The sequence below is a fragment of the Elephantulus edwardii genome, unplaced genomic scaffold (assembly GCF_000299155.1).
Source record: "Elephantulus edwardii isolate Elephantulus edwardi_28Jun2011 unplaced genomic scaffold, EleEdw1.0 scaffold00192, whole genome shotgun sequence".
NCBI classification, from domain to species: Eukaryota; Metazoa; Chordata; class Mammalia; order Macroscelidea; family Macroscelididae; genus Elephantulus; species Elephantulus edwardii.
This window is the reverse complement of record NW_006399942.1, coordinates 819,790-842,492: the sequence shown is the minus strand read 5'-3', so window position 1 is coordinate 842,492 and position 22,703 is coordinate 819,790. Positions and strand designations below refer to the sequence as shown.

Genomic DNA, 22,703 nt, shown 5'->3' with positions numbered 1-22,703 from the left:
ATTTCAACTGCTGACCTTTCAGTTATCAGTCTAACATATAATGCACAATGCCAAACTGTTAACAAAAGTTAACTTACTCAAGAAGTTTGTTGTCTTATCAGTAAAAGGAATATAAATCTAAATAATCCAAAGGGGCATTATCAGCCATCTTAAATTAAAAATAAACAAGTCTGCCTAATCCAGAGATGTAATACCTTGTATATTGCTGTTTACCTTTAATTATAGCTCCAATATTACTAATGGGTATTTCTAATCTTTATGAATTCCACTGATGCAGTAAGAGTATGAAATGGTCTACTACTCTTTTCCTACATAAAATTACTTACTAAATTCTAAGTAGTTCTCTCCACAAATCTGCCTTCTCATATACTTACTACTCGTTTGTCTCTGTATCTTGCTTCATGTGGTACTGGATGATGTCCTGAGTAAGGAGGATGGGCTTGAGGAGGTGGAGCATGATGTTGGTAATATGGATGATGTGGTGGTTGTTCCATTCCTGGATAAGGGGGCTTAAAAAAGTGAAAATGGGATTTATTGCTACACAGAAATCAAACAACTATTCTATCTTAACATACCCTACTCAATCAAAATACCCTCTGAATATTTTAATCTAAGCCATTCATTTGGATGATATTTAAGTTTTTTAAAATACTTTTTGATTGCTGGTAATTTCTCATTTTTAAGATTCACTATGTTTTTCTTTTTCAACTCACACTATTTAAGGACTAATAGAAATAGCCAGCACATGCTCACTATGAACTAAGCATTTGCTTGTTTAAACTTTCTATGTCTCATTTAATATGAAATACATACTATCTTAGTTTACAAAAAGATAACCCTCAGCAGCATGTTGTAATTGTAACTAACAAAATCACACCACCAGTAAAAAAAATAGACAAAAGAAACAACAGTTGGCTCTAAAAACCATGACTTTTACCACTATGATTCTTATAATATAAAAACAAACAAAAGTCTAGAAAGCTATTATAAAGTGAAGGGCTAATTAAAGTATATTTTTTTAGAGTCAAGATAGTAAATATTTCCATTTTTTTAAAACTTCACAGAATTAAATGAAAGAACTCTTGGCAAGCCCTAAAGCTGATAAAACAATGTTACTTAAGTAAAATAAGAATCAGAGGGGCTACCTTAAAGGTATCGTCAAAAAATTTCAAAGATAGCTAATAAAATTTCAAGGTTCCATTTCTGAGAAAATAATGTTCCAGCTATCTCTTATACTTCCAAATATATTCTTAAGAACATTCCATTTTCTGAAAAGAAACAATTAAAAACTACAACCTAATTAAACTTTTTAAATAGAGACAGCGGCTCTGGTGGCCTGGCCCTTGCTCTGGTGGTCTGAATTCACTAGTGGCTCCGTAAAAGAAAAATGTACAATCTCCTTCCATGTAACTGACAGCCTCAGTAAGACACTAGTCAGCTATGAGTTAACTCTGACATGATGGCAATGGGTCTGAACTTTAAATGAAGAGATAAATTTACATTTAGCTCTATTTAAACACTATGTTAACTTTATATATTTTATGTACATCTCTTCAATTCTAATGAGTTTGAAACTATTCCTTTAAATACATAGGACAGGCATATGCACATTTCTCTCACCACGGTATAACTAGAGAAAGCCCAGTGCCTTGCACAGTATTAAATAGTTGCTTGGTAAGCCAATAAACAAATGCCTGTAAAATATTACAAATGATGACTATTAAGAGATGTGTAATGAAGCATGTCCAAGCTCACAAAGTGGACCTGTCAAACCCAGGAAGTTAGCACACTTAACCAAACAGTAAGTTATTTCTCTTAGCAATTAAGGCTCTTTATTATTAGTAACAAATCTTTTATTCACACTCAAAAGTTTAACAAGTAACTGTATTTGTCATAAAGAAAGTAGGTATGCAAAATACCTGTAACTACAAGTGAAGTTAAATTACTTGTAAAAACGGAATACAAACCATTCCTTGCCAAGGTGGTGGTGGTCCCATGTTATGAAATTCCCTCACATAATCATTGTAGGACTAAAATGAAAGATGATAATGTCAATATTAAATACAAATCACCCTCAAACTACAAAATAAATCAGATCCTGATTTTATTTACATGAAGTCCATAAAGTGAAATGCTTACCCCATTTAAAAACACATCTCGGCGAACTCCTGAAAATCGTCTGTTGGGAATAAGATTTGTGAAACTAAATTCAGGTAATTCATAAACTAGTTCCAAGAATGTAATTCAAAACTAAGCAAGCGTGAGCCCAACTTACCTGTCTACTTCCTGGTATCTTGGATCCTTTAAATACCCTGTTCAAACAGCAAGCATTTTAGTATATCAAATACGTAATTATTATGATGGCATTCTAATTAAACCTTCTTTACCACTCAATTTAATTCTTTCCATAAAATATTTAAGTGATGTTTTATCATTCCATTTTCAAGATTTCTTTTCCGTTTACATAGTAATCTAGAAAAATCTAAAAACTATACAACACAGAATTATAAACTATTACAGAAGCTTTGTTATGATCTTCACACCTCAAATCTGTATGGACAGAAAATTTCTTCATTTTGCACCAGAGGGCACGAGAACTATTCATCTAGCAGACATTGTAATCAGGCTTTAAAACAAATGCTTATCTTCCACCTTGAATATGTACACAAACAAGCCTTGGTAAGTCAATCAGTGTTTAAAAAATCCAATTTTGAAGAGGGAAACAAAGATGTAGACATAAAGATGTATGTACTTTAAATGAAAGAACCACGGGAAAAAATTTTTTCGTGCTTTTAGCCAGGACCTACTGTATTTAAATGTAAAAACAGTGAATAGTAATATTTCACTGAGAAACTAATTTCATATTTTATAAGTCCCTCAATTTGAGTTTAAGCTACCTGTTAATGTTTAGTCTGTTAACATTCACAAACAGCAATTTCCAAACTGAGTTGAATACTAATCTACTGTTTTGAATATAAGGCACTAAATGAAAGCTGACTTTATATTTATATTATAAACCAATTAAGTCCTTTCAGAAAAAAAAGTTTTTAATTAAAAAACTTAGTTTCATTTCAATTCCCAATTAAAGCTAAATATGGCACAAAAATTACTAATCATCACACAAAATTAAAAGCCTAAGAGTATCTTAAGTCATCAGCTTTAATTTTCAATAGATTTTATATGTATAAATAAGCTCCCTTTTCCCCCCACTAACTAAAAATAGCTGTATGAAATAGATTGTGATAAATTAAATATAAACAGACTTCACAAGTCTAAGAGAACAGGGAGGAACTATTAATAAGATTTTCTAGAATTTAAGTATTCATCTATACTTTCTCACTTAAAAGCTTTGGATTATGATAGAAGTACATGTTTTGTTTTTCCTTTTAAAATAATTATAAGTCAAATATCTGCAGGATTATAAAATATTAACCTGGTCTCTGGTGAAACTCAGAGGGATAGTCAATCCTTGGTTTCTTTCTGCTGTTATGAATATCATAATCTTCTGGACGACGCCTATACAAATTAGACACATTAGAAATTAAACCAAAAACAGCTGGTATAACAAATAGCAAAGAGTTTTTGACAGAAACAAATTCAAAGAACAGCTCAGTATTTCCTTTAAAAATCTTAATTCTTGATAATGATTTAAAAATTCTTAATTTTTAACTCCTTAAAATTACTTACAAAACAAACCGTAAATATATTGGTTGGGATATTCTACAGTTCCATGCTAGAAGACTTATAGAAAGGGCAACGTGCTCAAAATACGTAAATCACATTTTAGTATTCTAAACAAAAGTAAACTAATCACCTCCAAACTAAAATCAGTATCTAGTTTAACAAAGCAATTTGCAAAATGTCTCCATTTAGTTAGCAAAATATGAACAAAAATGTTCCTCCAAAACCTATCATTATACATTAAATAACTAAAACCTGTATTTAAATTAATTTTCAGATAAAAAGCAAAACTGAAAATTAAAAAAAATTTTCTTCTGCTTTGCACAAAATTACTTTTCACATAACCATACAGATTTGATACTAATTAAAAAATATATACATATGTTTTAAAAATCTCAATACTTTTGTAAAACTAGTACCTACAGTTAGTAACAGTAATTTAAGATATTCTTATTCCAAAGACAGTGCCTTAAAGTAATACTGACTTTTATAACTTGCCAAGTTAATAGGCTCAGAGTCTTAACACATTTCATAAAACTAGTTAAATGTATTCTTAAGAAACTAAAATTGAGAAGTCCACAGAGGGTTGCTCTTTACTTTGGTTGTTTCAAGATATCATTAAACGCACTTTACTTAACACTTGGTAAAGAGCTAAACAAATTTTTGTAAAAATTTGTTGTCTTTACTAATAAATATTTTTATCCTTAATGTCAAATAAAAACTAACCTGACATCACTAATTTTTCCAAGTAGTATTCTGATTACTATTTTCATTAACACAAATTCTTTTAGTAATATCCCACCCCCCTCAACAGAATAAAAGCAGTTGCATCTACAATAAACAAAACTAAGAAAATAAAAGCTGGTTTAAAAAACAAACATACCGCTTTCTTGTAGTTTGGGTAGTGCATTTACGACCGGTATATAACATGATAGTAACAGTTCATATAGTAGTCCAACTACTGACTTTTAAGCTGTAAGCCACATACATAAATGGAGGCCCTGGCAGGCTTGAGAGAAGGTGTAGTGGTGTATTAAGTATAGTTTGCAGTCCATTGCAAAACTGAGGTAAAAACTTCACTTGTACATACTGATTGCACTGGAAACCTCTTAGCTTAAAACTTCAAAAGACATCTTGGTGCTCAGTCCTTTTAGGCCCAAAATAAGGGGACTCTGCCAGGTTTTCTCCTACCTACTCCGGTGTCCTTTATAAACTCAAAGAAATGGGGACTCTTGTTGGATTATCGGTACCTACCACTGGATGTTTCCACCAAAAGGAAACTTAACCAAACGTTTCATCCCATCAACCACATTTCCAACAGTCTTTAGAAGAATATTTTAGATTTAGCTGTGTGCATATCTATACCAGGGAAGGTGTTGGGTAGAGGGCTTAATCAGTCCTTTGCAAAGACTTCTCCAATTCTGTAACAAGTTAAACCCCCTTTTTCCTGGAAAATGCTGCTTAGTTCATAAAGTAGTGATCAATAACCATGTCGATCCTCTAAAACACTTTTAAGTCCACAGGTACTGCCAGCATCTGGAAAAGTTGTAAACAGACACAGCAACAGCCCTTCTTTTCGGTTTGTTGCCGGGTCTCCCAGGGCCACTTGATCCCCTTTGGAAAGAACCTATTGTTTTCAGAAGCTCAGCAAGAGGTGTGAATTCAGTGGGTACATGTTAGAGAATATTTGGCAATGGGGTTAACACATCACGGTGGTAAAATGTGAACAGTCCCAATAATGCTCCTCTTGAATAGCAAAATAACTTAAAACATTTTATCCTCTAAATGAGGCGTCATCTTCTGAAAGAATATTAGTGATCCTTTATAAAAGTCCCATATCTGACAAGGATTATCCAGAGACACACCTGAAAGAAAAGGCTTTTTACAAAATATTAACAATTTGTGCAAAAAAAGAATTCCTCCTCTTCCTTTCTGGTCTATGCTTATTAACAAATGCCTACCTCATTTCAATTGTATACATTGTATTATCAGATCATCTAGTCTAAACTAGCTATCATTCTTTTACAAATACTTTTTTCTGCATAAGCAAAGATCCCCATTTTCCTCTTGAAAAATGACAGAGACAAAGGTGACCATGTGAAATCCTCAATGAAGCCACAAACTAGTCCATGCAGCTTGATTTGAGGATTTTCTCTTTCTTCTTTACCGCAGGACAAACTTTTGACGAATCACATTCCTCCATCATGTTATTCTGATACATGTGCCTATTATCAGTCCAAAGAACGTTTCTAACCTTCCCACATCCCGGACTGGTTCTCGACGGGATGGACGTCCTCTTGATCGGGGCTGAGAATGCATTCTTCTCTTATGACGCATTTTATGAATGACCTGATACAAGTCAATACTTTCATCAGGAGGAAATAGAAGACAAAGCTGGGTTCCACATTCAAGTTCAATTTCCTAGAACATGAAAGTAGTAATTTATAAGCTGATAACAGGAGAATCTTTTGACAGACTTTCCATTTAAAATGTGCAAAACCATAAACAGACTGTCTTAAGATGATTTCTTCCAAAACTGGGGATCAAATGAGGTTCCATTTATAAATCTTCTCAAGTTACAAATCTTTCAGTAGTATTTCATGTTATTTATAGACAAGGTATAATCTGAAAGTACAGAATCTGTAAAATTATACAGAAAAATGCAGCTGCTTAAAATTCTGATTGTGACAATGACCACCAGCAAAAATATTTATGCAAAATAGAAAAATACCAAGAAAAAGTCATTCATCTTACCAAAATGGAAGAAAACTTGTGGTAATTTCTATGAAAATACTTTTACATGGTATCTAATTTGCATCAGTATTTTAATTCATGAATGGAAATACAAATTAAATCAACTGATACCTATTTACTAATTAATGTTAGTTACCAAAAAAACCATGGTGGCATCAGCTAAAGAAAGTTGCCCTGCTAACCCAAAGAAGGCATCTCTCTGGAATTCAACCAACCAATAGTTCCAAGAGAGAATGATGAGCAATTTCTTCCTGTGTCATTTACAGGCTCTCAAAACTTTCTGGAGAGTCAGCTACAAGTCAGTTTCAGCTTGACAACAATGAAAGAACAGTAAGTACACGCATCAACAAGTTTAATAATTATGAATTGCTAAATAAACTTAAATATTTCAGACTAACTTATGCTGGGCTTTTAAAAGTAGCTTTTATTTCCAATAATAAACACTGAAAATACTACTTTTAGTTCAAAATCACATGTGAAAACTATAGAGGAGAAAAGTCTAGGCTTATTTTCACTTTTGATTTCGTTTGCAAACTTACAAATAGGGGTTCGAAAAATCTTTTTGCAAAGTTTCTATTCAGAAAAACCTCAAACAACATTAAATGAGATTTCTAAAATGCATCACATGAGATGCTAACTTTTAATCAGGAAAATGCAGTGAGGTTAACCCTACTTAAAAGCAGGGAAACAATCCTGAAAAAGTTTGCCTTTTTTTGAATTAAGCCTGTTACACAAAGCTATTTTTATCTTAACAATGGCAGCATTATAAAGTTATAATCACAGTAAAAACAAGCGAATATTCCCCCTTTACATAAAATTCCGTTAGAAAGCTTTAAAATATCCTTCAAAACAGACCTCAAAACAGATAAATATGTTTTAAAAAGAAGCAACTAAGACTAACCTGTCCATCACGTCCAATCTTTACTGGCTTGTGTTCATTCCAAGGATTGGTGAGATGAGCCGACTTAGTAAAGGGTAATTCACGCCTAGGTGCAAAGTTAACAAGTTACATTTATTGCAGAGTCTTATTAAATATAACCTCATAATACTCCTTTAGTAGACATCTATGCTAACTGGATTTAAATGAAATGAAAACGTAAACCTGTGAATAGCTGCTACTATATTTCCCATAGTATGTTTTAAGATGTTTTGTTTTAATATAGTGCTTAAGTGCATGAGCTTTGGGAACAAGATAGTTCCGGATTTTTTTCATTCCAGTAAGTCATTATCACTCATTTCCCAGTTTCTGTTCCTTTGAAAAGTGGAATGACTTAGGTAAAATGTTAAGCACAGACTCTGTTTCAATGTATTTTAACAAAACCAAAATGAAAGTTATTTTCATATCAAAAGCAGCTAAACTTCATTAGTAACAAATGAAAAAAGCAATTATTTTCCACTAGTGATGAGAGTTCAAGTTGTACCATACACATACATACTTATGTGTATAGCTATGTATTTGTAATAATATGCTCCCAACGTTTTATTTTGTCTTTGTAACAGTGGACATTATTGAACATGCAAATAAAATCTTACTTGTTATATGCCGTTGAGTTGTTTGTGACTAATAACGACCCTATGTATCACAACCCTGAACCCTGCCCTATCCTGTGTCAACCTGGCTGTCTCTGACACACCTACTCCCATTACCCAAATGACTGAATCAATCCATATCATAGAGGGTCTTCCTCTCTTGCGCTGTCCCTCCAACCTCCCAAATATGATGTTCCTCTCCAAGGACCAGTCCCTCCTTACAACATGCCCAAAGTATGTCAGACGAAGCTTCATACTCCAAGGAGCAGTCAGGTTTCACCTTCTCGAGGATGAACCTATTTGTTCTAGCAGTCCATGGTAAATATTAGAAACGTCTCCAGTACCATAGCGCAAAGGCATCGATTCTCTTTCATACCTAGTCACTGTCCAGCTCTCTGACACATAGCAAGCAAATGTGAAGACTATGGCCTGGATCAGGCGCAACTTAGTCTCTAGACTGATGTCACTGATCTTTAGTACTCTAGAGAAGTCCCTGAGAGCTGACTTTGCCAATGCAATCTGTCTCTTGATTTCCTGGCTGATGGTATCAAGAGTGTTGATTGTGGGGTGAAGCACACTAAAGATGTTAACAATTTCAATCTCTTCACCATCCATCATGATGCTGCCAAGTGGCCCAGTGGTGAGAATCTTTGTTTCCTTGATGTTGCGCTTCAATCCATATTGAAGGCTTAGTTCGTGACCTTCTGCATTAAGCGCTTCAGGTCCTTGGTTTCAGCAGGTAGGGTTGTGTCATCTGCATAATGCAGGTTGTTGATGAATCTTCCTCCAATCCTGATACCACATTCCTCCTCCTACAGCTCAGCATTCCAGATGATCTGTTTCTACATATAGATTTAAAAGGTATGGAGACAGAATACATCCCTGGTGGATACTCTTCCAGAATTTGAACCACTCTCTTGGTTCAAGTATAGGCTTTGCATGAATAAAATCAAAAGTTCTGGGATTCCCACTCTTCTCAGAGTCAGCTGTAGTTTGTTATGATCCACACAGTCAAAACCCTTTGCATAGTCAATGAAACACAGATAGACAAGAGACACTCCTCTGGTACTCTCAACTTTTGGCCAAGATCCATCTAACATTAGATCTAATATCCCTAGTACCATAGCCTCTTCTAACCTTAGCCAGCACACCTGGCAGTTCTCTGCTGACATTACGCTCCAGTCTTTTTTTTTTTTTTTATCATTTTCAGGAGAATCTTGCTTGCATGTGGTATTAACAGTATTGTTCGATAATTTCCACATTCTGTCAGGGTACCATTCTCTGAAACGGGAAAAATATCAATCTCTTCCAGCCAGTTGGTGAGGTCAGCTGAAAAGATACTTACACGGAACAGTGAGAAATTTAAGCCGGATTCAGAATAAGCCAAGAGCTATCATCGCTGTCAGATGAATCTCTGCTTATAGCAAATACCAGGAAGATTTTTGTGTTTGTTTCACTGACTATATAATTAAAAAATATTGTGTGGAAAATAACAACATATATAGATAATACTGACAAAAACAGGAATCCCAGAATACTTGTGTTCATGTGAAATCTATACCTATCTCAAGACACTGTCTGAATAGAAAACATCAACAAGAATGCTTTAAAATCAATAAAGATGGGCAGCAGAGCTCATCCTTTCTCCATACTTATTTAATCTTCATGTGGAACGAAACAAGAAGGTGGAGTATCTGAAGAAGTAAGTGGCATAAGAATTGGAGGAAGATTCGTCAAGCTCCTTCCTAAAGCAGATGACACAACTTTGCTTTCAGAAAGTGAAAACAACTTGAAGTACTTGCTACATGAGATCAAAGACTATATACATACAGCCTTCAATAAGGATTACATCCCAGTATCAATAAAAATTTCCCACTATTGGGACAATAAGCAATGCATGATGAAGACAAGATAAGACTAAAGATGTTAACAATTTCATTATATCTGATCCACTATCAACTTTCAGAGAACAACACTCAAGAAATCAAAAGGAATACTGTGTTGGTAAAATCTGCCAACAACCTCTCCAAAGTTCTAAAGAGTAAGAACAGCCAGAAAGTTTAAAGATTCAGATGTGCCAGATCCAGGCAAGGATTGTTCCAATTATTTCCTAAGCATCTGAATGAATAAATGAAAAAGATGAATTGATGCCCTTAAGTTGCTCCTTAGAGGCAAGGATAGTGATACTTTATCTCATGTTTTGGGCATATTGATAGAAGGGGTCATTCTTAGAAAAGGACATTAAGCTTGAAAAGGTAGAGGTTAGAGAAAGAGAGGAAGACGCTCAACAAGATTTACTGACAACAGCGACTGTTAATTTGGCCTGACAAAACCAGAGATCAAGAGGATGGTACAGAGCAGAAGAATGTTCAGATTTGTTCATGGCAACCCGATAGCACTTAAAAGAAAGAGTGTACTTTCTATAGAATTTAAGTACCTAGGTAGTTTCTATAGAATTTAAGTACCTGGCTAATTTCATTACTTGGTAAAAGAGCAAATTTGTTTTATCCAGTTAAAAAGATAATCTGTAATTTTACAGTTCTTATCAGCCTAGCACAACAATGAACAAAAAGTACACAGAGCTAAATTGCTTGTTGGTTGTGTAAGAATAATCAAAAAATAACAAGTAGTAATTTTATTTGTAGGTATACATAATCATAAGACACTCCAGGAAATAAGAGTATTTTGTGATTTGAACTCTATACAAACATCTTCTCAAAACTCACTTCTGTCATTTGAGGTTGCTATGAGTCTTTTTTTACTTCTTTCCGGTTTAGGGGAGTCTCAAATGTGGCAGAAGAACGAGGTCTCCTTGGATCTTAGGCCATTTGCTAAACAGGTATGTTTAGGTGAAAGTTTTTGTGAGTTGATAATGACACTTACTGGGGAAAACCAGAATTAGAATGGTATGTTTTAGTCACGTCAATACTGTGGTTATTATATACCATAATTTTGGATCTATTATTTACAGAAGCTAAACCACTGCTAAATGAGAGTAGTGCTGTTATATCTGGACGAACATTCTTCCACTTTGCACTCTTTGTCAATATGAGGTAACCTGGGTTTGTTATGATGCTGAACTTTGTGCCATGGGGATATCAAATACCAGAATGGTTTCCCAATGTGGACAGTGTGTGGTTGAGCTCACAGTTGCAAACAGGTTGGGAAGCAGGAGTGGCATCCATTTCCTAAACCATATACCGCTGGAAACTCTAGAAACTTGGAGAAACAATGATAACTATGAAAAGGCATTAGGTCTTTTGTTCATAGAGTTGCTATGAGTCGACCTCAACTTGGCGCCAATCAACAACAACAACAACATGAGTTGAAATAGATTTAGTGGCACCTAACAACAGCAAATCCATTATTTAAAAAACTATTTTATCTTTTGAGTAAGCACACATTCACATAATTAAAAAATTACACCTGGTGAAAAATCTTCCCAACTCTATTCCTCAGTTATTTCTTTTCTCAAAAGCAAAAAATGTCGATATATCCAAATACATACATGTATTTGGTACATCCTCCCAGAGATATTTTATCTATATCCAAGCAATTCTATGTACTTTTCCACATTTTATGCAAATGCTTAGTTTTTTTTAAATTATTAACTACCACACCAACTCCAAGGGAGTCTGCGTGACAAAATCATCCGATTGAGGCGAAAACTTCAAGGAAGTCAGCCTCTCGGAACGTGTGCTTTCTCCATGATTGTTCTTGGCCTTTCTGTAATTTCTCTTCTATTGTCTCTTTGTGTTTTCTATGTGAGACAGGGAAAAAAGGCTGTGTTCTTTACACAAAGTGTTCCTACTAAAAGTTTGTTAGATGTTCCCAGAAAGAACTAAATGGAGGTGATGACTTTGATACGCAAACATTACCTCCGGTTCTTTTAGCATTACTAAAACTTCTCAAGAATAATATGATTTTAAGGGAGGTCATGGATGCATTGTAACAAAAAGAATTAATGGTGGAAATCCTAGAGATGACCACTCCAGAGACTCCTAGATTTCTAGGGCTTACAAGAACTCCTTCAAAGGAAAAACCCAAACCCTTGCCTCCCACCATGAGAACACCAGGTGGAAGAATTGTTTATCTGTTAGGTAATGGTTGTTTGTGGCAGCCCCCTATTGGGAAAGGCCCTTACAGAATTACAGAACCTACAGATAAACCTCTTCCATATACTGGAAAATATGATGAATTTAATGCAAAACACCTTGATGGTTTTTGGGATATGTTTTTCAAGAGGTTTGAAAGTGACCAGAGGGAAGATGTTATGAAAGGTATAAGTGGTAAAATAAATCATGAAACATGAGATTGGAATGATGAATTTAGGTGATATTATGACCCAAAACATCTTTTGTATAAATCTAAACCCCCTTATTGAAATAGTGATCACCCCTAGAATAATGGAAAGTGTAAAAGTGTTGTCTTTTGAATGGAAATAAATAATATTGTAATTAAGCTAAAAACGTAAAATGTATCAGCTTAAATTTAAAATGTAACTTTTTTACTTTGTAACTTTGCTACCAAACCAAGTTGAAGAACAGGTTAAAAAAAAAGGTTTAAAAAGAAAATGTTTAAGCCAAAAGCCATTGTCTACCAAGCTCTCCAATTACCAAAGAACCATGACCATAAAGAATAGCCTTTCATGCTCTCCAAGGAACCATAATCATAAAGAATAGCTGTGTGCAAGAAAATAATGTAAACTTTATTCTTATTTTTGTTGTTGTTCTGGCTGCTGATTAAGTCTCTAATTGTAAAAATGGAATATAAATGTATCATGCTAAATGTAATAAGCAGGAAAAGGAAAGAAGGCAAGGAAGAAAGAAGGAGAATTAGAATGACTTAGAATTAAAATCATCAAGATCACTTGACTGTCTTGTGTTCTTTCATCGTCCCTTCACCGAACTTCTACCCACCTTTGTGTTCCCTCTTCGAGACCCTAGACCTCAGGCTTACAAGCCCCGCCCGACTGGAGCAGCCAGCGGCAATTAACTTATTTACAAAATTAGAATACATTGTTTTCTAGACCAGATTCTTACAATTTTCCTCACCACCCCTCAACCCACCAAACTGCCCCCATAGTTTTCTTGACTATAATCCTTATGGAAACAAATCATAAGGTCTTTCTCTAGCAGAGCTGTTAATGTGAGTCCAGACTTCCAATCGTTCTGCTAGTGACTGAGTACTTGATTCTTGTGCCACCACTGTCTTTCTCACTGCTACTGAGTTAAAAATGACTCCTAGCTGACTCTCCAGTGGGTTTTCAGCAGCTGTAAATTACACAAAAGTCAATTAGCCATCTTTCTCAGGTGGAGCCACAGATGGACTTGAACTGTGTGTCTGCCTTTGGGTAGACAGCAAAACTCCTCACCACTAGGCCACAGGAGCCTCTTCATTAACAAGCTCCAGGTAGAAGAGTACAAAAAATGCTTATGGGAAATTATTAGCAAAAAAATGCCAGATGATAAAAGACTGTGCAATCTGCTCTTTTATTTATTTTTAAAAAAATGTATGTATGTGCATAAATAGAACAAAATCAATAACCAGTTACCTCTGAGTTTGTGGGAAGTGATTTTCACTTATTTTGTTTATATTTTTAAACCAATCTACAATGAAAATGTATTCATTTTATAACAATGAAATAAATAAAAGAAGAAAAACACACACAACTCACTTCTGGTCACATCACTGCGGATGCTGTCAACAAAGAATACATTCAACTCTATCCACTCTTCCATCTGCCTTAGCAGCAAGAGCAGCAAGGACTTTGCAGCACTCACATCCTTCATTGTCTGCTGCCTGCCTATAGAACAAAATTTGAGGGCCCAAGTTCTGACACCTGTCCTATGTCTTACCTGTCTGTATCCCATTCATAGTCAAAGCTACTAGAGTCTTGGTTTGAGGATCTTTAAAACTACTGGGGGGAAATAAACAAATGTCTAATATATATGTAGTCTCACATTGCTGATATGGACAGTAAGTGACATATATATGTGTATATATGAAACAGATAATGCTAAATTAAGTCCTTAAATATCTAATAAAAAATGTATTTATTTACCTATTTTATAAATGAAATTGTTTGCTCAACAGGCAAAAAAATCATCTTCAACTTTTCATCTCCACTATCAGCCAAAGAACAAACCAGCATAGGTAACTCTGTAAATGTGACTTAAACAGACTACAGACTTTTTTTTCTAAGTAAGAATAATAGCCAATTTGAAGGAAAGATAATTAACCAGAAAATGCTTATTACGAGTGACTGTAGATAAAGCAAAACAAAACAACAACAACAACAAAAACCCCACAACAAACCTTACTCAAATCAACTCAATATTGGAGAGGTAAGACAAAGTTTTGTTTGAAGCAAAAGAGAAGGGACTGAACAAAGGCACAATACAGAAGGAAAACAGAAGCTAAGACACTTGGTTGTTGTTGCTGAATGCCATCGAGTAAAGCACAACTCACAGCAAGCCCATGAACAAAAGACCTGAAGCCCTTCAATAACTATCATTTCTCAAAGTTCAGAGTTTTCAAAGGTATACTGTTTAGGAAGTAGGTATCACATATAAATAAGTAAAAACATATTTATTGATATAAACTATGTTACAGGAAGTGATGGCACAAGTAAAATCTTCATGGGCTGCAGGATCAGAAACAAGGTGGGTCAGCTAAAAATTAATTTTTGTGTTCTGTAACAAAAATATTCATGTATATCAGGGGACTGCAATGAGTCTTTCCATTTCAACCATGGGGCTTGGATACAGTCCTCTCCCACCAACAAAAAGATACTTAAAAATTCTGTGACAACTGTTACAAGGCTGCTTGCCAGGGGCACAAAAAAAAAGCTGGGACAACTCCAACACCAAGATTAAGGCCAAACCAAGGTGGCTACAGAAAGGGACCTATAAAATTCTTTGAACAGAGGTTCAGGTTGAGGAGGAAAATGCAAAATTATTTTAAGAAGTGGAGAGATAAAAAAGCACAATAAACCTCTGATCAAGATGGTACTAGAAATGAAATTGCCCTTTAAGAAAAAAAAAACTGCTGCAATGACTCTATGAATATACACGTTACGTATCGTTTATTCTAACCCTGTGACAATTTTCAAAACACTCAAACTTTACATTATTTCCAATCTCATTAAAAATTAACATAGATAAACTAATGCTCATGGCAGTTGTTATTCACAATTGCGTGAACATAGAACAGCTCAAATGTCCAGTAACAAACCAATGAACTGAGAAACTGTGGTCTAGTCACACAATGGAATACTATGCATATGCAGCACTCAGGAGCAACAATTCTGAACAACACTATGCAACCAGGGCAAGATGAAGAGCATTATACTGAATGAACTCAAGTCTTTTAAGGACACATATTGCATAAGACCACAGCAGAAGGATAACTAGGAAGATGTGTATCAAAGTTTAAGGGGGGAAGCAGAGAAAGTCAAGGGCAGGGGGGGAAAAAAATCACTGGGTCACAAAGTTTGGTGGATGGAAGAAGGGGTTTAGATCTAAAGGATGTCTATCATAATCTCATAGTCATTACTGATGACAAAACCCCTAAGCATTTCTAGTCAATAGTTAATATTGGAAATATAATGAAATTTAAATAAAATAAAAATAAATTTAATAAAATTTGTATACACCACTCATTGTATAATCTCCATTGCTTTTTCCAGGGTTAGTCACAAAGGATGAGACTGCTCATCTATTTCGGTTAAAGCTGCCCTGCAAACCCAAAGGCACCTAGCTCCAATCTACCATATGCTCCAAAGCAGAAAGCTGAGCAGTCCTCCTCCCATGTGATTAACTGTCTCTGAAAACCTGCTGGAGGGTCAACTATAGAACTGGTTCTACTCTAAGGTACATAACAACAATGACCACCATTAAATTAATCACAACCTTACAATGAGTTCCTAACAGTGTAAATCTTAATAGAAGGAAGGAGACTCTCATTTTTCTTCCTGTGGGTTCAAATTGCCAATTTCTTGGTTAACAGTCCATATTTTATGCTATTATGAGTTTTGGAGGAAAAAAAATCTTTTTTTTCAGGTTCTATGTGACCTGAAAAGGAATTATCACTGAAGGAATACAGCTTCTATTTAGGATAATGTAAAATATTTCAAATTGACAGCAGTAATGGTAAAACAGGGAGCTCTGGTGGCCTACTGGTAAAAAGCTGTGTGAAATCCCGAAGGCCCCAGTTGCTCTGCAGGGGAAGAATGAGCAATCTTCTCCCATTTGATTAATTGCCTCCGAAAATCCACAAGAGGGCCAGCCAACGGTCTATTCAAACTTGATAGTACACAATGGTAACACAAGATTATTAAAGTAATTAATGCCACTATACATTTATAAATGGCTAAACTGGCAAATATATCTACACACACACACACTTTTCACTATAAAATATAATTGTTTTAAAAAGAAAAAATACTGTTGCCAATCTGAAATGGTTATGTCCTTCTCTGTTCTCAACTGAGTATGACCTCCCAAATATTTTCCAATGTTACTGTAATATTATAGAAACATACACAACTCTCCTTCTGGTCTATTTAATCATACTAAAAAAATAATAAACAAAAATTACTATGTTCCTGTAAAAAACTTGTACTTTATAAAAAGATTTTTGTCCTTGAGAAACTCTCACTGAGAAAGACTGACACAGTGATTGTAACAACGAGCTCAAGTATAACAGATTGTGAAGATGCTTCAAGATAAGGCAAAGATCAAAATCTGTTTTTCACAGGATCATAGTAAGTACTAGTCTAAACAGCACCTAACAACAATGAGGAACTATATTCCCTTATAAACTGTCATCAGATTTTTACTTTCTAAATAACTATACTCTTACTAACCTAACATTAAAAATTATTTCCTATTAAATATAATGTGTTATAGTGAAAATCTCTGTTACAGACAATTCTTTCTGTATATTACAAATCAGTTTGCTTAACATTTGAAAGCATAAATTTCTGCAACTCTATTAATAATCTAACATACTATTAACAATGTATTATTGCTCATGCATCTTTGTATTACATAAGGGTTTAAGTTCTTAGGGTGATCCTTACTACTATTTATCTTTACTAACCATAAAAGGGTAGCTCCTTTCTCACCTCTATAACCTAAACCTTCCCCACCAGTGAAACATAATAAAAACATGTAACATACCTGCAAATCCAGTCAATTTTAAAGACACCTCCCAACATTTTAGCATTCATCCCTGCTGGAAGCACCCAGTGTATAGGGGATCCTCCATGATGTGATTCTGAAGAAAGTCTTGCAAACCCTAAGAGAATCAAATCATACCATAATAATTAGATGGCTGTAAAACAATTCTTAAATGATAAAACTATGAGATTTACCGAGTGTTTATGAAGAAATCTTGCAAAGCGAGAGTCAAGTCACAAGATACTCTACAGCAATTTAACTTTTTAATATAAAAATTTTTAATCTTACCCTGAAATTTTCCACTTTCTCTTACAGAAAATATCAAGATAACACTCCTCGCAGATCTGAATGCAACATTTAATTTCTTCTCATTTACAGGTAGTGTGGACCATACACCCTACGCAAAAAAAAGTAAAGACAATAAACTTTAACCTACATAATTTATGTCTCTGCAAAAAATTAAGTCTACTGATTATTATCCATTTTAAATTCAAGCTACAATACTTGATCAATTGGCAAAATAATAAAGTACTGTTGAACAAGAAACTAATGTGCTCTGTAAAACTTAACTCACAATAACCAAAAAGAGGGAAGGAGAACACAGGATCAAATTTATAAAAAGCCGAATAGAAATGTGGATAAAATTACTAGTCCCTATAATATCACTATGAGAAAAAAATGGCAAATCGTCTATATAATACATAGTCACTGAAAAATTACTGGAGAATCAGCTATGAGTCAAATTCAACTCAAAAGTACATTAACTTTAAAATAAATAGTCACTACAGTATGGAGTCAAATCTGAACTTTTAATATTAATAGAGCCAATCACCTAAAATTACTTTGAAATTACAATGACTGAATACAGCAAATATACTGCGTCAATGTGAATTACAAATTATATAACATCTCTTTTGAAAAGAAAAAAAATTTTTTAAAATGTGAAAGTTGTATTTCTCAGTTTTCTTATTTAAGTTTTTAGAAGTTAGTAGTTTGAAAGTCTATTTTACATCTTCGATACTCAGAAGAGAATTTCATAAGCATTTTAATCAAATTTTCATTCTTGGAAGATAGAAAATGAAGAAATGATACAGTGAAATCTTTAATTCTAATATCAACCTTTTTCATTCAAACTAGAACTCTGCATTTAAACAAAGTATTTAATTACTTCTGCCATGAGCTGAACAACAGAAAAAAATCTCACTCACTCAAAAAAAATCATTTGTAGTAGCAAAGCAGCATCTTACTCAGAACCTGGGAAAATGGAGCTTGAGGCCATGAGTAGAGATATCAGGCTAGGATACCAGGCTAGGGAATCCAGATGTCTTCCCCCATATGATCGTGGTTCTGCTGGCCATTGACATGTTCTTCACTGCCTGGTCCTTCATTTACGAGCTATCTCTACCAAGGGCACACAGGATATCTACAAAAAGCTGCTCATCTCCTTGGAGGCATCACTCTTCATAGATGTGAGGTCCTCTTCCTGGTGCTCTCTGGCTATGAATCTGACAGCTTCACTGAATCCCCGCTTTTATAAATTAGTATTTTGACTTTTTTTTTTTAAATTAACTAAAGCTGGACTTACGTTCACAGTAAAGGCAAGTCAGAGACCATTAAAAAAAAAAAGAAAAATGGTGTCAAATCAGAGTTGATTTATATCTGACCTTACAGTGGGTTTTTTGATGCTTGACTATCTTTCTCCTATGGAGTCAATGGTGGATTTGAGCTGCCAGAAAAGTGTTGCTGCCTTTGGGTTAGCAGCACATCTCCCCAGAGACTACTTATAGCACCAGAGCAAAGAAACACTAGGCAGGTTATTATAGTATAGTCGCTTTAAGGTTTGATAGGTAATCTTGAATCTAATTAAAAATACAGAATATGAAGACTCACATTTTAAAGTTTCTAATATTAAGGAGAAAGACTACAAAATCCATTTTAAAGCAAGGCATTTACTTGCAGTAACACACTTATTTTTACCTAACCCATACATCGAGAAATTAGTTGTGTACCACATTCTACATCTTAAAAGGCAACTCTTCTGTAAAGTTTGAAATGAGGAATTAAAATAATTCTTCCCCCTTTACCTATAAGTAAATTTTCATAATGTTGTCTTGTTGGGTGCCACTGAGTACAACTCACAGTAAGCCTATGAACAAAAGATCTGAACCCTATTCTATCCTGCACCATCCTGACACACAAGAACCCACTGGAGCAGCTATGTCAATCCACCTAGTTGTGGGTCTTCCTCTCCTTCGCCAACCCTCCTCCATTCTTAGCATCATGTCTTTCTCAAAGGAACAGCCCCTCCTAGGAACATGCCCAAAGTATGTGAGGCATACTAAAGAGCACTCTGGCTGAACTGTCTCCAAGACATTATCTGTTTGTTCTCTTGGCCATCCATGTTCAGTGCATTTCTCCAACACCACAGCTCAAAGACATCAATTCTTTTCCTGTCATTTTTATTCATTGTCCAGCTCTCAGGTGCACAGTAAGTAATCAGAAAGACCATGTCCTGAGGCTGGTACACCTTAGTCCTTAAAGTGACATCATTACTCCCCTAAAATTTGGAGAGGTCTACCTACAGATTTTCCCGGGGCAATGTGTCTCCTTGTTTCCTGACTGCTAGTACTAAGGATGTTAATTGAAAACTTAAAATAACTTTTCATAATAGCTTCATTTAAAAACAATCTCAAGGCAGATAAAAGCAAGTTGCTAAAGTTCAATGCCACCAATGGAATTTTTCTACCAAGATCTGTTATCAACAAGATGGATTGACAGTGACTGCCATAATGGGTTGAGCATGACAATGATTGCGAAGATGGAGCAGGACAGTGTACGGTTCAATTTTGTTGTTTCAAGGGTCACTGTGAGTCACAGTTTACTTGAAAACAGCTAACAACAAGGTCAGTTGCATAATTTTACTTTGTAAATGCAACAAAATGTGAAAAACTGCAGTTAAGAGAGTATGTCTGGTAAGATAGAACAAATCTGTTATTTTCCCTTTTAGCAAAAACAAAATTCCTAATTTTAAAAATTTGTATAAAGATGTTAACACAATACAAAAATTTACTAAAAACCCAAAAATCAAGACACATCATTCATAATATAAAAATTTACCATCAATTATTAAGTATTTTAACTTCCAGTATCATTTTTAAACCTAAATTTACCACTAAATGGTTACTTAATCAGCCACCAAATCATATAACAACATGGCTGTGAAAATTCAATAGTGTAACTTACAATACTCAAAAGTCTAACTTTCCACTAGCAAACTTAAGGATCAGGTTCATTTTAATAGAGCTGAAGCTAATACCTTAGCTTTGGCAAGAGACACATTCTCATGGTTGTTACTCTTTATGAGGAAAAATCTTGCATCCTGAAGGACATATTTGAGTTTACTTGTTTGATCTGGAGGGGAGGGAAGAAATTCAAGTTGATTAACTATAGGCCATAATTACATAAAGGCATACAGACTATACTAAACTGAATTAGCCCTCCATAACCCAATTAAAATATTAAAATTCAAAATTACCCATATAACCTGAAAAGCTAAGCCACACATAAAAATGCAAAGCTACTATAGCAGTCAAAGCTACTTCAGCAGTCTGCAAAGTTAAATCTAATCTAGTGATGTTCCGATATATGAGGTAACATATAAGTATAAAATGGTTTCCAAGTCTTACAGACTAACTTACTGGAAGACTATCAATTGACCATTATGCTATTTTACATATATACCAATCATATAATAACTAAATATGAAATTATCCTAAAATTCTATAAGATGTTATAAGTAGACAGAGAGGCTATGTAAGGCTACATTATAACCACCCACCCTTAAATGCAATATATCGGAACATTACTACATTGAAAACAACTACTAGTGAAGAATCAATAAGGAAAAAAAAGAGCTTTATGCAGCATGCAATGAAAAACAATTTCAAATTTAAATGATACCTTTTCGGACAGCACGAACGGAAGATGATAATTTCTCATGCTTCTTTTCTGAACCTGTATTTAGCCAAAGTACATTTGTTCAGATTGAGCTTCAATAGAGATACGACAAAATTTCTACAGTCTTGTTACATATATTCTCATTCAAGACAAATTAATTCTTCCTGGCGCACCCACACACACAATAAAATACTTCTCAATGTGTACGAGTGTTTTGGGTTTTTTTGGGTTGTTTGGATTTTTGGGTTTTTATAAATATATGTATTTGAACAGTTTCCCACTCAGAAAACTAGTCACTGAATCATCATCTTCCAAAACAAAATTTAAAACAAAAAAACTGAAAATTCCACTTAAGCAATAACAGAACAAGATTAAAATAAGAAAAAGCTTAGTTTCCTCTAGAAATACTACATTAAACATGCCAAAAATCAATACTAATAGACATCAACAAATTCACACTAAACTAGTTTTCACAGCAGACTACAATCGAGCCAGTTAAATATAGCAACAGTAGTATGAGAATACCTGCATATGATTCAGATGCAGAGCTCCCACTTCTATCAAAAACAATTGGAGATATGCCTCTAGCTCTCTTCCTTTCCTTCTTTTTCTCATCTAAAAGGAAATGGAACAATATTTTTTTTTTAAAAATAAATCACAATGCAGCAACTAACAAATACTGGAACTACAGTGTAAAATTATGTGCTTGGCTTTTTAGCACATTTAAGTATGCCACTATCTTTCTCATGGCCCCTCATTTTCCTCAGAATAAGAATCTAAAGAATATTTTACTGTTTCACATATCTATTTCAATCAGGTAATACATGGCTACATATGCAAAATCAGGAATTTATGATTCACATATAAAGACCAGTTGCCATGAAGTAGATTCCCACTAATGGCAAACCCATTTGAATTGGAGTAGACCTGTATGTCTCCACAATGTTCAACAGTTGTTTTCAGGAAACAAGTCATAAAGTCTTATTAAGTGCCTCCAGATGGGCTCTGGCATCAAATCTCCAACATTTAAATTAGTTGCCTATATTATTCTATCACCTAGAGACTCTAAATATCCATGCTCCTTACAAGAGTTTTAAAGCTAAGATATGCCTGATGCAAGTCACTATACTTTCAATTGCTTCCTATGCCTCTGAAAATTGGACAATGAGTAAGGATAACTGAGAAATAATCAATGCCTCTGAATTTTGTTGGTAAAGGGTATTAAAAATGCCACTGACTGCCAAAGGAACAAACAAAGCTGTCTTGAAGGTAGTAGCACAATCCAGGTTGTACTGCCCAGAGACAAGAACAGTGAAACTTAAGTCTTACATACTCTGGGCACGTCTGCAGGAGGGGCCAGTTCTTAGAAAAAGCCATCATCATCAGAAATGTAGAGGGTGAGTACAAGAACAATCTTCAATGAGTTAGACTGACCCAAGTGACTGCAGCAATAAGCTCAAGTATGTTAGAAATTATGAGGATGGCTCATGATAAGGCAAGGTTCTAAGCTATTGTTCAAAGGGTCACTCCTGAAGTCACAGTAGACAACAGGGCACCTAACAACAAACACCCTAATGTCCTAGATCTCAGTAGATT

The 22,703-nt window shown here is 34.5% G+C and overlaps 1 protein-coding gene across 1 annotated transcript in view; it reads right to left on the bottom strand.

Moving 5' to 3' along the window:
• Positions 1 to 362: 362 nt before the first annotated feature.
• The window catches only part of YTHDC1 (YTH domain containing 1), a 34,073-nt gene continuing 11,732 nt past the window's right edge, over positions 363 to 22,703 (bottom strand). The window contains exons 5-16 of the mRNA XM_006896834.1: positions 21,633 to 21,722; positions 21,111 to 21,164; positions 20,467 to 20,561; positions 17,439 to 17,547; positions 17,151 to 17,268; positions 7,337 to 7,421; positions 5,936 to 6,102; positions 3,434 to 3,516; positions 2,276 to 2,312; positions 2,140 to 2,179; positions 1,968 to 2,030; positions 363 to 509 (exon numbers count right to left, since the gene is read on the bottom strand). Coding sequence (XP_006896896.1) covers positions 363 to 509; positions 1,968 to 2,030; positions 2,140 to 2,179; positions 2,276 to 2,312; positions 3,434 to 3,516; positions 5,936 to 6,102; positions 7,337 to 7,421; positions 17,151 to 17,268; positions 17,439 to 17,547; positions 20,467 to 20,561; positions 21,111 to 21,164; positions 21,633 to 21,722 — 1,088 coding nt within the window. The remainder of the gene's footprint in view (positions 510 to 1,967; positions 2,031 to 2,139; positions 2,180 to 2,275; positions 2,313 to 3,433; positions 3,517 to 5,935; positions 6,103 to 7,336; positions 7,422 to 17,150; positions 17,269 to 17,438; positions 17,548 to 20,466; positions 20,562 to 21,110; positions 21,165 to 21,632; positions 21,723 to 22,703) is intronic.